General features: G+C 32.5%; 2 protein-coding genes across 2 annotated transcripts; both read left to right on the plus strand.

The window, feature by feature from the left end:
• Positions 1-359: 359 nt before the first annotated feature.
• LOC114751832 (protein FAR1-RELATED SEQUENCE 5-like) lies at positions 360-1,163 on the plus strand. The gene has a single exon (XM_028940518.1). The coding sequence runs from the start codon at positions 360-362 to the stop codon at positions 1,161-1,163; it is 804 nt and encodes a 267-aa protein (XP_028796351.1).
• A 3,728-nt stretch (positions 1,164-4,891) lies between these two features.
• On the plus strand, positions 4,892-11,593 carry LOC114751839 (autophagy-related protein 3-like). The gene is made up of 4 exons (XM_028940528.1): positions 4,892-5,016; positions 5,211-5,260; positions 5,744-5,992; positions 11,415-11,593. Exons 1-4 carry the CDS (start codon positions 4,892-4,894, stop codon positions 11,591-11,593), a joined length of 603 nt encoding a protein of 200 aa, XP_028796361.1.
• Positions 11,594-18,469: the final 6,876 nt, after the last annotated feature.

Genomic DNA, 18,469 nt, shown 5'->3' on the forward strand with positions numbered 1-18,469 from the left:
GGATTTTAATACTCAAACAATCGTTGCAATAGGAATCTAATAATCGAAAATAAGGTTTTTAATTCTCCGTTGTGCTATAAGGTTCGTATTCATCTGCAAATGTCGTCTTCTTCTTTTTTTCTATAAGTTCTTTTTAATTCGTTACTAATTCAATATCTACTTGATGCAGCAAGTTTAAAAAAATATATAAGCCTTATTGCACAAAGGGTATCGTTGGATTTGGCATTGGTTTGGCAGCATTGGTGAGTGTAACAAGTTTAATATTTTTGTTGCTTGTTTTTCGTCTGCGTACTCATATATTCGAGTGCCTTTTTTTTTTTTCCCAGATTCTCACTTTGTCCTAAATAATGAATACAAATATGACTCCCACACTTGATCTTGAATTTGATAATTTAGAAGAGGCATGGCAGTATTGGGTTGGCTATGGCAAAAGAATGGGATTTGGTGTTAGAAAGGAAAACTCCAATAAAAGCAAGAAAGATGGTTCTATCATATATTATAAATATGTTTGTCACAAGGAGGGAGTGAGAAAACCAGATAAAAGAGATTTCAAAATTAGGAAGCCTCAACAGGAAACAAGAACTGGGTGTGAAGTCAGAATGATAGTTAAAAAAGTGAATGGAAGATTTAGAGTTAGTGAACTTTATTTGGATCATAATCATCCTTTAGAGCCTCAAGAAACTGTTCACATGTTTGCATCACAGAGGAAATTACCAGAAGCACAAGGTTATGCTTTAGAAGCTGCTGAAGACGTCGGGATTAAGCAAAAAGCCTCTTTTAATTTAATGAGTAAATATGTAGGAGGGAGGGCTAATTTAGGATATACTGAAGAGGATATAAAGAGTTATCTAAGAGCAAGGAGACAACGAAAAATGTGCTATGGTGAAGCCGGGTGTCTACTTCGTTATTTCCAACATCAACTAATAGAAAATCCTTCATATTTTCATGCCTATCAAGTGGACTCAGAAGATCGAATAACTAATGTATTTTGGGCTGATCCACGTATGTTGTTAGATTATGATTGTTTTGGGGATGTCATTTCATTTGATACAACATACTCCACCAATCGTGAAAATAGATCGCTTGCCATTTTCTCAAGTTTCAATCATTATAGAGAAGTAGTGATATTTGGTGCTGCATTATTGTATGATGAGACCATTTAATCTTTTAAATGGCTTTTTGAAACTTTTCTACAAGCACATAAGGAAAAATTGCCATTTACTGTATTTACTGACCAAGATGCTGCAATGGCACGAGCCTTGGAAGAAGTAATGCCAACCGTGAAGCATGGCTTGTGCACTTTTCATATTAATAGAAATGCGGTGAAACATCTTAGAAACTTGATGAAGGATGACTCTCATTTTTTGGGTAAGTTTAATTGGTGCATGTATCATTGTGAAGAAAAACTAGTGTTTGAGGAATCTTGGAAAGAATTATTGTTGAAGTACAATGCAGTAGATAATCCTTGGTTGATGTCCATTTATGAGTTGAAAGAAAAATGGGCAGCATATTACATGAAGGATTCAAAGACTCTTGGTATGAGAAGCACACAGCTTAGTGACAGTATTAATTCTTTCATAAAAAGTTGTACAAATCCTGAATTGAATATCAATCAATTCTTTGAAATCTTTGAACAGGTTGTTGTAGATAAATGATATAATGAATTAAAGAGTGATTTTAACTCACGGCAGAAGTTGCTGAGGTTGATTTTAAAGAGTTCATCTATGCTTCAACAGCTTTCTGAAATTTACACTCCACCAATTTTTGACTTGTTTCCAGCAAGAGTATGACTTGCGTGATGCTACATGTATAAAAGAGAGCAAGGAAAGAAAGATAAATGAAGATGATGATGCCATTGTATTTGAATATGTAATCACAAGAGTTGATAAAAAAAGAGAGTGGAGATTGACATATGAGCCAGCAAGAGAAGACAAGGAGTCTAACATTACTTGTAGCTGTAAGAAGTTTGAACAATGGGGAATATTATGTTGTCATGCATTGAGGATATTGTACGATCGAGATGTAAAGTTACTTCCACATAAATATATTTTAAATAGGTGGACAAGAGAAGCAAGGTGTGGTATGGTACATGATAGCAAGGGAAAGGAAATTGAGGTTGATCCTAAACTAGAATGTTCAAATCGATATAGGCAATTGTGTCCAATGATCATAAAATTAGCCAGTGAAGCATCTGAATGTCCAGAGGCATTCTCTATGGTTCATCAAATGGTGCTAGAACTTGGTAAAAAAGTGTCTGAACTTCTTACTGAAAATTCATTAGATGGTGTTGATAATGAAGTTGGCGTTAATAATGATGATGATGGAAAAAATTATGGTGAAGGCATTGGATTCAAAAAAGAGAACGCAAGAAGATTGATAAAAGTTGGGTTGACAACCCTAATCAGAAAAGAAGAAAAGTTAAAAATTCAAAAAAAGCTGCTCACAAGCCTTCGCAAAGTTTGAAGGTAAAAATTATTTATATTGATTTTTTTTAAATGTCATCATGGTTTTTATTAAGATTTTATTTATATCATTACAGGAAACCCAAAAGTCAACTCAGGTACAGCATAGTCTGCCTGTGTCAAATACACTTGTGACTATGCAATATGGCCCTCCTATATCAACTACACTAGTTTCAATGCAATAGTCCCGCTATGTCAAATACTCCAATGCCAATGCAATATGGTCCCCCTGTCTCAACTACACCAGTGCCACTACAATATGGTCCTCATGTGTCAACTTCACTAGTTCCAATGCAATATGGTCTCCCTATATCAAATACATCAACACCAATGCAACACGGTCCCTTGATCTCAAATATACATGAACTAAGTCAAATGCCATTCACATCATTGATGATGGTGAGACTATTCTATTTCAAGTTCTTGAGTAGTTTATTCTATTTCATTTCATTTTTTTTATGCTTGTAGGCTCCATTGGACCATGAAGTGAAGTCACTTGAAGCCTTAGAATTTAGTCAAGTATTTACAAAAGGTAAATCATATCACAACATGAAAATATATTGAAAAGATTAAGACAATTTTATTCAAATAAAGAAACTTCTATTACAATAGAATTATATTACATTTCTGCATATAAACTATCTTACAATATGTTACAGATATAGGTTTACAAAAGAACTTAGATCATCCTAAATGAAGTCATCCAATTAAGTTCTTATCGTTCCAGACAACGGCTTGAATTCAGCTCCTTGGGCTTTTCTCTTCCTTATTACGATAGCTCTTAAGATGACTGTATGGCATTTATTGTATTTGAGCTGCTCTCTTTTTGATCATGTAGCCCATATTGGTGACAACATAGTGATTGATTTCAGCTACTATTTTCTTTTTCAACTGCAATTATAAAGTTTAACATTGAATGGTTATTTTCATTATCTACCATAATATATTTAGGCAAAAGTGTTAAAGATGATCCTTATATATTTCCAACTGTGATGTTCACGCTGTCACAAAGAAGAGAACGCAGGATGTCAATAAGTCCTTATAAGTTCTCTCAATATATTGCAAACTCAAAATGCCAACATAATTTGGATATAAAAAATGCCAACACGTCACAGGGCACAGGCATGATTCATTTTCTTAATTTCAAAAGAAAATAATTTTAAATCAGATTTAACAATTAAACAAGTCATCAATTAGTAGGGGGAAAATGTCTCCCTTGCTTTTCGTAACAATATTGAATCATATAAAGCATCTTAAGATAGAAAGATTGAATATGATAGAATCAAAGTAAACACTCTTGTCACTATAGTTGGCCACCACAGCTCCACCCATCCCTAATGAGTTGCCCACAAACTTACAATTAGAATCTGATAGATAATGAAATGTTTTTCTGGGGCTAAATTAATTCCAGTAATGAGTTCCATGATCCCTTAGCTACTTGACACTTCTGTAATTTATTACCTTGAAGACCAAATTAATATCTGTCCCACTAATTTACAAGGAAACTAAAGATTTAGCACATAATCAAATGTAGAATTAAGCTGACTTAATACTTCAATTAACTGCCCGGTCTCATTGAATCTTCATAGGAAGGACACATCCCTTGACAAGTTTTGAACAAGTCATTAACATTGCTCACCCACATAAACTTGATAGCAGTAAAATTATATGCAGCAGCAAGGAGAAATCAAGTATGGCTTTCAATTAACCCAATTAATGTGTCGGCTGAAGAGAATATTTGAGAATACCTAGTGAGGGAAATTCGACCCAATACAAACAAAAACGCAAGGAAAAACTCAAGCTTTGTGTGAAGTAATTTTGAAAAGAGTACCTCTTCTTTGTTCGCGTCTCTTCATCGTCCCTGAATTTACAGGATTTTAAGAGAAACCATCACCCACCACAAGATCCATAAGCAATTGGTAAAAAACACCCACACACGAGACCGAAGAGTGAGCACGGAAATCGTCTGAAGAAAGAAGGAGGGGGGCGTGGGTAAAAGGGCAAAAGTGACTATGCAATTTTTTTATTGGGTGGGGACATAACTAAAAAGAAACGGTACCGTTTAAGGGAAATGGAGGGAAATGGTTCATAAAGGAAATGGAGACACCCTATGCCCGTCGTACACACTCCCTCCCCCCTCCTTCCCGCCATACACCTCCTTCCCCATCCAATCCCGCTGAGACACGTCACCAAAAGAAGAATCCTCATTCGCTTCTTCATCAGTGGCAGAGCACCCCGTATTTCCCCGGAGCCAGGCATTGCTCGTGAGTCGCGACATCTTGATCCTTCTTTGAAGGCCTCTTCGTTTCCATCCGTCGAACCACCGCCTTCTTTCTAATTTGTTTTAAACACCGACGACGACGACGCCTTTTTCTCCTTCACGCAAGTAAGAGCCACGGAGGAGACAGTTGCAACTTGCAAGAAGTGCGATGGGGATGGAGAGAATCACGGGCCCTCGACCTGTCTCGGCATTCAGAGAGAAAGCAGCTCTCAGTGTCAGCGAGTTCTTTGAAGCGGGCGATAATCTTGACGCCAAATGCCGCACTCGATCATGGTAATTTTCTGGACATACCATCTCGAAACATAAGTTGAACATTTGCGTTTGATTATTGTTTTTTGATTTTGGGAGGGCATTACTCTTGTTTCTTGATTCGGGGAGGGTACCAGATCGCTACTGTAATTAGGTCCTGAATCTTCTTTACAGGCCGATTTTCTTTTGTATGATTATCTTGATTACACGTTTCTCAGGCAAAACAGGCAGGAATCAGGTGATCAGACTAACCAGCGGAAGCCAAATGGTAAGACAAAATCTTGAATTGATGCTCCATACATATACCGATTCATTTTGAAGTGCTTTTGTTTACTAGTGACCATTTATATATATAATGGACTGGTGGATGGCGTACGTGATCGAGCAAGTCGTGCAAACATTGCTGATGTGAACTTTGATCCGAATCATATCTGGCCAAAGATCGTACCTTACTATGTTCTTTGTTTTGATATGCTTTTATTTATTAGTAACATTAATCGACTTCACAATTTCAATTGTCTGATTTGCTTGACAAATTTGCTATATATTGCCATTATTTTGTTTGTGTTGGCTCTTGAGTTAGAATACATAATATAATCGTGCTTTCTGTACGAGAGGTACATGTCGTGTAGGATATATACGGTGGCTGACAGACTCTACAACCTTTTCATTCTGTTGTTTTTGAATAAAATGTCCTATGTTCTTACGTTATTTATGTGATTTTATGTCTGCATTTTTCTTCTCTCTTTAGGAGGTAAAGCTGATGGGGATCAGAATTCACCTTCCATGGGAAGCGTAGAAATCAGGAACAGGGACTCTGCTAAGCCAGTTTCTTCCACCATGGGAGGTGGTGGAGAAGACGGTACGCCAGAAGATGTTGCTGTATCAGTCATAAGGGATATCCTCATCTACGTTGCGCCTGACATGGTGACCCCGATGAGGATTCCCGGTGAGCAGTGGGAGCTTATTCGCCGCGAGTTCGATGGCCACAAAACTAAAAGTAAAAGAGTACCAGAAGGGAAAAATGTCGTATTCCAATTCTCATCAACAAGGGGCTACCGAAATGAACTGATTCCACCTCCTGCTCTCCCCGAAATCTAGAATTTCATGAATGTGTACTCCAAGATTGCGTTTTTAGCCAACACTGAATTTGTTACTCTGGACTAGTGAGTGGATGTGGAATTCAATTTCATGTTATAGACTTACCAGCTCATTACTCCTCACAAGGCAATGCCTATGGTATACTTTGCATCTATATGCGTGTTGCTTTGCTGTGAATGCGATGAATGCCTTTATTTTTGAATATGAGTTCGATCCGGTACTTGGTTCTTTGGTAATTTGATAATTTACTTTTAGGGAAAACCATATTGGAGGTACCTATACTTTCTCTCAATTTTTAATTTGGTACCTATGTGTTTTTTCCCTTTTAATTAAACATTTAATTTTATATTTTTAGCAACATTAGCTCTTATAATTTTGTTCTATTGATATTTTTAGTCTCTACATAAGGATTGATGATGTTAATAGAGAAAAAATAAAGACTTAGTTAAGTACAAAAAACACATAGATACCAAATTGAAAATTGAAAAAAAGTATAGGTACCTCCAATATGGTTTTCCCTTTACTTTTATACACATCTTATTATATAAATATGTTATGTATTATTTTTTACCTAATTAATTATCATATTATTAGCATCACTCTAATTAACTGAACTATGAAAAGACTTACTTATATAATAATATTTGTTGTCTAAGTTTAGTTCAACTTTTAGAACGTTATAAGTTAATATGGTATATTTTTTTGTAAAACACTCTATAAGTATCTTTCTTAACTCTCACACTCTTCTTCTCCTACTTGATTGTTGTCAGGAAAATATCAATAGTGTTCATTTGGGAAAAATTAATAAACTTGTAAAATATACCTTGTATATAAGACTAATAGTAATTTTCTAATTAAGTCCTATATTAGAGACCGAAAAAGTATTGCACATGCGCTAATATTTGTTTACATTGTTATATGAGTATTGAATATAAGTTATTTTGGCGTACGAGACCCTTTTGTTACAAAAGCATTGGCGTATAATTTGGCAAACAATTATCACGTTATGTGATTAAGATCTTCTTTGGTTAGTTGGCCCATTAAAAAGGTTCTTTTTTCGTCACGGTTAAAATGCATCCAGACCCTGAAATATTTTTTTGAGTGTATGCAGTGCCATAAAATTTTTTATAATCTATTTTTGACCTGAACTAATTTTTATGGTGCAACAGAAGTTTAACTTTTACTGTTAAAATGTTAATTACCCACAGTTTTGACCAAAAATTATTCTTGTGGTATCTGAGCAGTTCCGCATTTATGCCCATATATGTTTTATTAAATATTTTCCCCTCAAACAGAACTTCATGGCCCACAAAAAGCCGCACGTATATTTCACAGCTCAATTAATGCTGTCGAGGAAGCTTTCAATAAAATTTGAGATTGGAGGCCTAAACTATGAAATCTATTACAACTGAACCCAAGAAATCAAACATGCCAAAGACCAATCCAGAAAAATCAGGATCAAAACAATCATATTCTGAAATTCGTTGAGACACGCACATGATCAAAACACTAATGAAATCGTCCTTTATACGAACCCATTCTCGAAGGTGCCACTCAAGGATAACACAGCCCCTTCCACGTTCTCATATCCCTAATACCTCTATTTCACTCGAGGACATTATTCCGTGAGATGTTACGTGCACCTTAACCTTTTCATTATTCATAGAAAAATTATATTTAACATAAATGTTAGTTGGAGATTCGATTTGATTCCAAATATAAAATATCAATCAACTTTGCCACTCAAATTTGAAATATTTTCTTTAAAATATTTTTATTAATGGTAAGTGGTTCTCACTAAGGGATGTTTCTAATGCATATGATTAAATATACTACCTCCAGTCCTATTTAATAATAGTTTAACAAGATCAACACTCATTTATTATAATTAACTAACTTAAATAATTTTTTTAATTTTTCTAAATTAGTTATTTAACTCCTAAACTAAAGAACGAGTTAGTATAAAGATATAAATCTTATTAAGATATTCCATTTAAACCTATGCAGTTTTCGATTAAAAAAATGTATTGGCCCAAACATAACGAGGATAAAATACACACACAAGCACATGACAATACGAATAGGAAAAATTAAATCATATATTATAATGTCATAACTTCATCAAAATAAAAAAATTACAGCACCTCATGAAAAAAAAAAGCAAAATTCTTAGTCTAAATTTAAATAAATTTAAACTAAAAGTCATACAATCTTTTATAGGAGAAAACTTTTGGCGTCACCTCCACAAGAATAAAGAGTATTAGAATAAGAAAAGAAGTTCAGTTCACAATCAAAACTATGCCCACTGATTCTCTCAGCCTCCTTTCCTCTTTCGCGGTCCAAATCATATTTGTACAAGTCCCTGCTTGTAGCGAACACTAAAGAATCTCTATTTATTACCGTAAATCCAAGGACAATAGAATCTTTCTCCAACCCCATATCTTCAACCAAACTCAATGTCAAAAACATTGACCAAGAAGAAGATTGATAATCTTTCAAAACCCAAAAATTAAAAGTAAGGCTATTTTCATCCCAAACCATCAAATAAATGCCATCATCGCGTCTTGCTGTTCCATTTTTATCCCATTTGAAAATGCATATGTCATGATAATATAATTGAGCGTGACCTTTTAAAGCTTCTTTAGGAAAAAGAAGCCTTCTTGTCTCACCATCCACAAAATTATACGATAACATATAACTGCAGCTTCCCCTCCAATGAGGACAAAGTATCATCCAACTACAACCCATATGTAAGCTTTTTTCTCTTTCTTTCCACACACCTTCTTTTGGTATGTAAGTTTTACACACAACCCGCTCTAATCCTTGGTGTGAATTGCATTCAAAAAGAAGTACTTCATATTGATTCTGGTTGGGTTCAAAGGCCATTGATACGAATACTTGAGGATAATTTAGTTGCAAACTACGTGTTGCAGTGATGGAGGAGTATGTCTGCGTTGCAGGGTTACAAATAATAAATTCTTTTGAAATAACTAATCCTCTTCTTTGAGAGACTTGACAGAAAAGAAGTCCGTTGCCAGAGAATAGGATTCTTCCCAGCCTTTTATTAAGAAATCGAAGAAGGTTTTTAGGGATTATATCAGAAGAAGGAGAAGAAGACGGTGATGCCTTGCTTCCGGGAAATGCACATATTTTAATTTTGTATCCGAAAGGTCCTTGAATGAAAAAGGAAGAATCACCACCACCTTGTAGAGTCAAATTTTGAGTGTGCTTTGCTATAAATTTGTTGTCCTTTGTGAGTCTATTTGTGGATTTAGAACATGACCTGAACTTCAAGATGGATTTTGTCGGCAACCATGAAAATATATTATATATTACCTCTTCAGGTAGCTCCTCCATATTAACCTGTAAACGCATGTCATGCTTTCTCATAAGTAGTTATGCTACCAAATTAAAAAATGGGGGAAAAGCTTAAGAAAATATGAAGGCAACATGTATATGTGATTGAGTCAGTATACTACTTTTCTGGATGTACTTACCTCTTAATTACTACCACGTAAGAGATGCGGCGAATACTCTCTCGCTCTCAAAATTCAGAAATCGATTCACTTATTCAGAAAGCAATATCATGATTGCCGCTGGGGATGTGTGTGTATATATAATGTCTCGTCTACTAAGCTTTCCCCCCCTCAAAGGATAGCGTATCTATCTTAATCATTTTATCTTTATCTCAAAGTATTTTATACCCTTATAAACTATAATATTTCAAAACTTTTAATAGTATCCATTTGTATGGTTTGATTAATTAGCCATTTTTAATTGCCTTTTGGCTCTTCCAAAATAATATCTCTTTTTATTTATACTCACGTTTTAAAACATGTGTTTTGAATTCATGATAAAAATCATTTAATAGATAATCCTCAAGAACCAAATAATAAAAATAATACGGGTATTTTGTTTATCTCAGGTGATGAGCACAGAATCTAATTCGTTTAAATCTAATCTGGATGTTGTAGATTTATGTTTCTGTATTTTTTTTAAAAATATTTTAATGAGTACATATCTAAAATAAAAATACTATCCTAATTTTGAGTTTTTTAAAAATAATTTTATTATCTAAAAATTATTGATTAAAAATTTTAAATCTAAACTATTAAAATAATATTTATTCTTATAATGAGCATTGAAACTCTGCAAGTAGGTCTGAATTTCTATGGCCGAGAAGATATATAGTCATTGCTAATTTTTTTTTTTGATACACGTCATTGCTAAATTTTACACGCTACGTTTTAAGAAAAATATTGTCAAAGCATTTATTAAAGTTGTAACTTTCTTAAGATTTTATAACTTTTTTTTAAGACTCGACGTTCAGTAAGTCATGTAAACTTAATAACTTTGATTATAAAAAAACAGTTAACAATTTAAAATATATTTATATGCATTACTATCAGAGTTGATTATAAAATTCATATTAATTTTTAAATATATTCAGGAGTATAGCTCCATTTGCGACGATTTGGGGTGCAAGCCTTCGCACGTTTTAACATGATACTAGTATCTTCTGACGTCTAAATGTGGATCCTTTAGTTGGACCGAAAATGGTCTGGAATGAATTAGGCTCTCCTCCTTTCTGGGCCTCTAAATTGGGCTAGCCGGCCTTACATTGCTTGTCCGAGGAAAATAAAACAAAAAAGCTTGACTGCCCTTCCGTCGAAAGACCAAGATTAAAAGCTTGACTATATAATATTATATATATTGCCACTTCCATTTTCAAAAAACTATAAGATTTTTTTACCAGCAAGTATAAGCTATTATATTGGTACAGTCCCATGAATTTTGAACAGAAAAAGATTCTTAACATAAAAAATAAAGATTGATATGAAAATAAGTGCATTACATTTTATATTAACGTCCTCTATGATTGTAATAAATTACTCACTTTTCACTATAAAGAAAACTTATAATGACTGATCCCTTCTAATTAGTCCTTCCATATCATATTTTTCTAACCATTGCTGATGTGAACTTTGATCCGAATCATATCTGGCCAAAGATCGTACCTTACTATGTTCTTTGTTTTGATGTGCTTTTATTTATTAGTAACAGTAATCGACCTCACAATTTCAATTGTCTGATTTGCTTGACAAATTTGCTATATATTGCCATTATTTTGTTTGTGTTGGCTCTTGAGTTAGAATACATAATATAATCGTGCTTTCTGTACGAGAGGTACATGTCGTGTAGGATATATACGGTGGCTGACAGACTCTACAACCTTTTCATTCTGTTGTTTTTGAATAAAATGTCCTATGTTCTTACGTTATTTATGTGATTTTATGTCTGCAATTTTCTTCTCTCTTTAGGAGGTAAAGCTGATGAGGATCAGAATTCACCTTCCATGGAAAGCGTAGAAATCAGGAACAAGGACTCTGCTAAGCCAGTTTCTTCCACCATGGGAGGTGGTGGAGAAGACGGTACACCGGAAGATGCTGCTGTATCAGACATGAGGGATATCCTCATCTACGTTGCGCCTGCATGGTGACTCCGATGAGGATTCCCGGTGAGCAGTGGGAGCTTATTCGCCGCGAGTTCGATGGCCACAAAACTAAAAGTGATGACCAAGTATCGGAAGGGAAAAATATCTTATTCCAATTCACATCAACAAGGGGCTACCGAAATGAACTGATTCCACCTCCTGCTCTCCCCTGAATCTGATCTAGAATTTTATGAATGTGTAATCCAAGATTGCGTTTTTAGCCGACATTGAATTTGTTACTCTGGACTATAGTGAGTGCAGTAATGTGGGATTCAATTTCATATTATAGACGTTCCAACTTATTACTCCTAACATGGCAATGCCTATGATATACTTTGCATATATAGAGCATGTTGCTTTGCTCTGGATGCAATGAAGGCCTTTATTTTTTAATATGAGTTCAACTTGGTTCTTTGGTAATTGGATAATTTACTTTTACACACGTCTTATTATATGAACTAGAAATTTCTCCCTGTGCGATGCATAGATTAACCTATATGATTATATTTCAAAGTTTAATAAATTGCATTATCTAAGATAGTATAAAATTTACTTCTAACAGGAATATATTTTTTATTCATTTTAATGGAATTTGAATTAGAGATACAGAATTTATGGCGAGTAGATAAAAATTTGAAATTAATTATTTATTCCTCTATTTAAGCCTCTTATTGACATGCTATTTAATTATGACACCCCCCATTTAATTTAATATACTCAAATTTCAATTAAGATATTATTCAAATTGAAAGTTAATTATTAATTTCTTTATTTGAATCTCTATTTGAAATTGCATTTATGTATAATGTTTCCTATTTAACACAATATATTTAAATCTCAATTAAGATGTTATTTAAATCTCATTAATTAAAGATATTCGGATCTTATAATCTCATATCGGACCCATTTTTCAACGAATCTGGTATTATAAGTTTTCAAGAATATAATTGATATGTTATATATTATTTTTTTACCTAATTAATTATCATATTATTGGCATCATTCTCATTAATTGAACTATGAAAAGACCTACTTATAGAATACTAATATTTGTTGTCTACGTTTTATTCAACTTTTAGAAAGTTGGTGTGTTATAAAAATACTAATATTTTAGTTTCCATTTTTTAAAAGAAAAATGTTAAAATAGTACTATCTCGTATATTTAATATAAAAATTAGTTAATAAGTTAAATTTGATCCTAAATATAAAATCTCAATCTACTTTTTCTTTTATCTCTTTTTAAAATATTCCTATTATTACGAGACCTGTGTTATGAGGGGCTTGGTGTCTAAATTGACAAACAATTACCCTGTTATTCTTTGGTTAGTTGGCCCATAAAAAATTTATTTTTTATTATTCATAGGAAGTTTGTGCTTAATATAATAATTAGCTAAAGATTCAATTTGATTTTAAATATAAAATGTCAATAAACTTTGTCACTTAAATTTGAATTGCTTTCTGTGAAATATCTTATTGTTTATAAGTGGTGTACATGATTACATATAGGGCTTGATTGGGTGGCTCCCAAAACCATGGTTTCGGAGGCAAAATCATGGTTTGGGTGGAATGTTACCAAAACCAATTGTTGCTTGCCCAAAAACATGTCGAGGATAATTAAAATAGATATATAAACACATAATCATATGAATAGGAAAAATTAAATTATATACTATAATGTCATAACTTCATCAAAATCAAAGAATATAGCACCTCATGGAAAAAAAAAGAAGCAAAATTCTTAATCTAAATTGAAACTAAAAGTCATATACAGTCTTTTATAGGATAAAACTTTTGGCACCGCCTCCACAAGAATAAAGAGTATTAGAATAAGGAAAGAAGTTCAGTCTGCAATTAAAACTATGCCCACTGATTCTTTCAGCCTGCTTTCCTTTTTCGCAGTCCAAATCATACTTGTACACGTCCCTCCTTGTAGCGAACACCAGAGAATCTCTATTTATTACTGTAAATCCAAGGACAATGGAATCTTTCTCCAAACCCATATCTTCAACTAAACTCAATGTCAAAAACATTGACCAAGAAGAAGATTGATAATCTTTCAAAACCCAAAAATTAAAAATAAGGCTATTTTTATCCCAAATCACCAAATAAATGCCATTGCGTCTTGATGTTCCATCTTTATCCCACTTGAAAATGCGGACGTTGTAATAACGTAATTCAGCGTGACCTTTTAAAGCTTCTTTAGGAAAAAGAAGCCTTCTTGTCTCACCATCCACAAAATTATACGATAACATATAACTACAGCTTCCCCTCCAATGAGGACAAAGTATCATCCAACTACAACCCATATGTAAGCTTTTTTCTCTTTCTTTCCACACACCTTCTTTTGGCATGTAAGTTTTACACACAACCCGCTCTAATCCTTGGTGTGAATGGCATTCAAAAAGAAGTACTTCATATTGATTCTGGTTGGGTTCAAAGGCCATTGATACGAATACCTGAGGATAATTTAGTTGCAAACTACGTGTTGCAGTGATGGAGGAATATGTCTGCGTTGCAGGGTTACAAATAAGAAATTCTTTTGAAATAACTAATCCTCTTCTTTGAGAGACTTGACAGAAAAGAAGTCCGTTGCCAGAGAATAGGATTCTTCCCAGCCTTTTATTAAGAAATCGAAGAAGGTTTTGAGGGATTATATCAGAAGAAGAAGAAGAAGACGGTGATGCCTTGCTTCCGGGAAATGCACATATTTTAATTTTGTATCCGAAAGGTCCTTGAATGAAAAAGGAAGAATCACCACCACCTTGTAGAGTCAAATTTTGAGTGTGCTTTGCTATAAATTTGTTGTCCTTTGTGAGTCTATTTGTGGATTTAGAACATGACCTGAACTTCAAGATGGATTTTGTCGGCAACCGTGAAAATATATTATATATTACCTCTTCAGGTAGCTCCTCCATATTAACCTGTAAACGCATGTCATGCTTTCTCATAAGTAGTTATGCTACCAAATTAAAAAATGGGGGAAAAGCATAAGAATATATGAAGGCAACATGTATATGTGATTGAGTCAGTATACTACTTTTCTGGATGTACTTACCTCTTAATTACTACTACGTAAGAGATGCGGCGAATACTCTCTCGCTCTCAAAATTCAGAAATCGATTCACTTATTCAGAAAACAATATCATGATTGCTGCTGGGGATGTGTGTGTATATATAATGTCTCGTCTACTAAGTTTTCCCCCCTCAAGGGATAGCGTATCTATCTTAATTATTTTATCTTTATCTCAAAGTATTTTATATCCTTATAAACTATAATATTTCAAAACTTTTAATAGTATCCATTTGTATGGTTTGATTAATTAGCCATTTTTAATTGCCTTTTGGCTCTTCCAAAAATAATATCTCTTTTTATTTATACTCACGTTTTAAAACATGTGTTTTGAATTCATGATAAAAATCATTTAATAGATAATCCTCAAGAACCAAATAATAAAAATAATACGGGTATTTTGTTTATCTCAAGTGATGAGCACAGAATCTAATTCGTTTAAATCTAATTTGGATGTTGTAGATTTATGTTTCTGTATTTTTTTTAAAAATATTTTAATGAGTACATAATCTAAAATAAAAATACTATCCTAATTTTGAGTTTTTTAAAAATGATTTTATTATCTAAAAATTATTGGTTAAAAATTTTAAATCTAAACTATTAAAATAATATTTATTCCTATAATGAGCATTGAAACTCTGAAAGTAGGTCTGAATTTCTATGGCCGAGAAGATATATAGTCATTGCCAAATTTTACACGCTACGTTTTAAGAAAAATATTGTCAAAGCATTTATTAAAGTTGTAACTTTCTTAAGATTTTATAACTTTTTTTTAAGACTCGACGTTCAGTAAGTCATGTAAACTTAATAACTTTGATTATAAAAAACAGTTAACAATTTAAAATATATTTATATGCATTACTATCAGAGTTGATTATAAAATTCATATTAATTTTTATAATTTTTAACCCATATGTAAGCTTTTTTCTCTTTCTTTCCACACACCTTTTGGTACGTAAGTTTTACACACAACCCGCTCTAATCCTTGGTGTGAATGGCATTCAAAAAGAAGTAATTCATATTGATTTTGGTTGGGTTCAAAGGCCATTGATACGAATACTTGAGGATAATTTAGTTGCAAACTACGTGTTGCAGTGATGGAGGAGTATGTCTGTGTTGTAGGGTTACAAATAATAAATTCTTTTGAAATAACTAATCCTCTTTTTCGAGAGACTTGACAGAAAAGAAGTCCATTGCTAGAGAATAGGATTCTTCCCAACCTTTATTAAGAAATCGAAGAAAGTTTTTAAGAATGATGTAAGAAGAAGAGGACGGTGACGAGGATGAATATGCCTTGTTTCCTGGTAATGCATGTAGTTTAATTTTGCATCCAAAAGGTCCTTGAATGAAAAAGGAAGAACCACCACCATCTTGTAGAGTCAAATTTTGAGTGTGCTTTGCTATAAATTTGTTGTCCTTTGTGAGTCTATTTATAGATTCAGAACATGACTTGAACTTTAAGATGGATTTTGTCGGCAACCGTGAAAATATATTACTACCTCCGGTCCTTAATATGAGATCCTATTTGACTTTTATTTTGATCCTAAATATAAGACCCCAATCCATTTTGTCTCTCATATTTACTCAATATTTTTCAAGATAATCCTTTTAATAATTATAGTTCTAGTTAATACACTTGATTAGTAACGATATTTTAGGAAAAACAATATCTATTTAAGACAAATAACTAACTCAATTTACTTTCTTAATCTCCTCAAATTAGTCAATTGGCTTTTATAATTAGGACCGGAGGTAGTATATATTACCTCTTTAGGTGGCTCCTCCATATTAACTTGTAAACGCATGCCATGTTTTTTCGTAAATAATTAGGCTACCAAATTAAAAAATGGGGAAATTGGGGAAAAAGCATAAGAAAATATGAAAGCAACATATATATGTGATTGAGTCAGGATACTCCTTTTCTGAATGTACTTACCTCTCAATTACTACTTTTATCCTTATTATAAGATCTATTAACTAATTTGATTAGATTAAGAAAGTCAAGTAAATTAGTTAATTATAAAAAATATGACATGTTTTTTCTAAAACACTATAATCATCTTTTTTAATATCTTCTACTTGATTATGATTGAAGGAGTATTCATAAGATTAATTTAGAAAAAATTGATAAATATGAGAAATAAGTCTTATATTTAAAACTAAAATTAATTTAATAATTAGATCCTATATTAAGGATTGAAAGAGTACTGTGCAAGAGATGCTGCGAATACTCTCTCGCTCTCAAAATGCAGAAATCAATTCACTTATTCAGAAAATAATATCATAATTGCTGCTGGGGATGTGTGTGCATGTATATAATGTCTCATCTGATCTGCTAAGTTTTTGTATCCTCAAAGGATAACGTGTCTACCTAAATTATTTATTTTTTTTGGTAATATCTATCTAAATTATTTTATCTTTATCTCAGAGTATTTTAAACCCTTATAAACTATAGCTCAAAACTTCTAATATTACCCATTTGTAGGGTTTGATTAATTAGCATTTTTTAAGTGTCTTTTGACTCTTCAAAAAAAAAAATCTCTTTTATTTATACTCACGTTTTAAAACACGTGTTTTGAATTCATGATAAAAATCATTTAATAGATAATCCTCAAGAACCAAATAATAAAAATAATATTTTATTTATTTCAAGTGATGAGTATCAAATCTGAACTGTCTAAATCTAATTTGGATGATTTAGATTTATGCTTTTATTTTTTTTATTTAGATCATTAAAATGATGCTTATTATTCCTATAATGAGTACTGAAAATAGGTCTGAATTTTTATGGGCCAGTATATATAATCATTACTAAATTTTACACGCTATGTTTTTTTTTAGCACTAAATGCTAAGTTTGAAGAAAAATAATGTCAAAACATTTATTAAAGTCGTAACTTACTTAAGATTTCATAACTTTTTCTTAGACTCGACGTACAGTAAGTCGTGTAAACACAATAACTTTGATTATAAAAATAGTTAACGATCTTAAATATATTTATATGCATTACTACCAATGTTGATTATAAGATTCAAATCAATTTTCAAAGGGGTGTTTGGATGAGTTCATGGGTATTTTTAAAAAGTATTTTTTTCACAAATCGAGATAAATTTCTCTGCATATTTACTTTGTAGACCAAAAATTACTTCTGAAATTATGGTTTGTTTTCTATCCAAACATCATTTCAATATATTCAGGAGTATAGCTCTCTTTGCGACAATTTGGAGTGCAAGCCTTCTTTAGCATAACAATTTTTTTCCCCTTGAGCCCCCATAATTATTGTTAGTATGGTGTGTTCTGACGTCTCAGTGTGCCTAGATCGTAATTTTGTTTTGGGTACACCTATTTGTTTAATTAAAAAAATTGTAGATCCTTTATTTGAACCAAAAATGAGCTGGAGTGAATTTGGCGTTGGGCTACTCCTTTCTGGGCCACTGAATTGGGCTAGTCAGCCCTATGTTGGTTGTTAAGTGAAAATTGCAATGTGATTTCGTGATGTTGGGTTAAACCCCTACTTATCATGCAAAACATAGGAAAAAAAATATTATCTCCAATCCTAATTATAAGCTCTTACAGTATTAATTATAATAAGATCTTATAATTAAAATGGAAGGTAATAACAGATGAAATTGATTTCTTCAGAGTTTTCCCCTTTTGCCCTCGAGACAAACAAAGATGATTGTAGTATTTTAGGAAAAACATGTTATATTTCTTATAATTAACTCACTTACCTATCTTTCTTAATCTAATCAAATTAGTTAAATACATCTTATATTAAAGACTGAAATAGTATAATATATGCTGCGTGTATT

The sequence above is a fragment of the Neltuma alba genome, unplaced genomic scaffold (genome assembly GCF_004799145.2).
Source record: "Neltuma alba isolate B1F8T4 unplaced genomic scaffold, ASM479914v2 tig00001146_pilon, whole genome shotgun sequence".
NCBI classification, from domain to species: Eukaryota; Viridiplantae; Streptophyta; class Magnoliopsida; order Fabales; family Fabaceae; genus Neltuma; species Neltuma alba.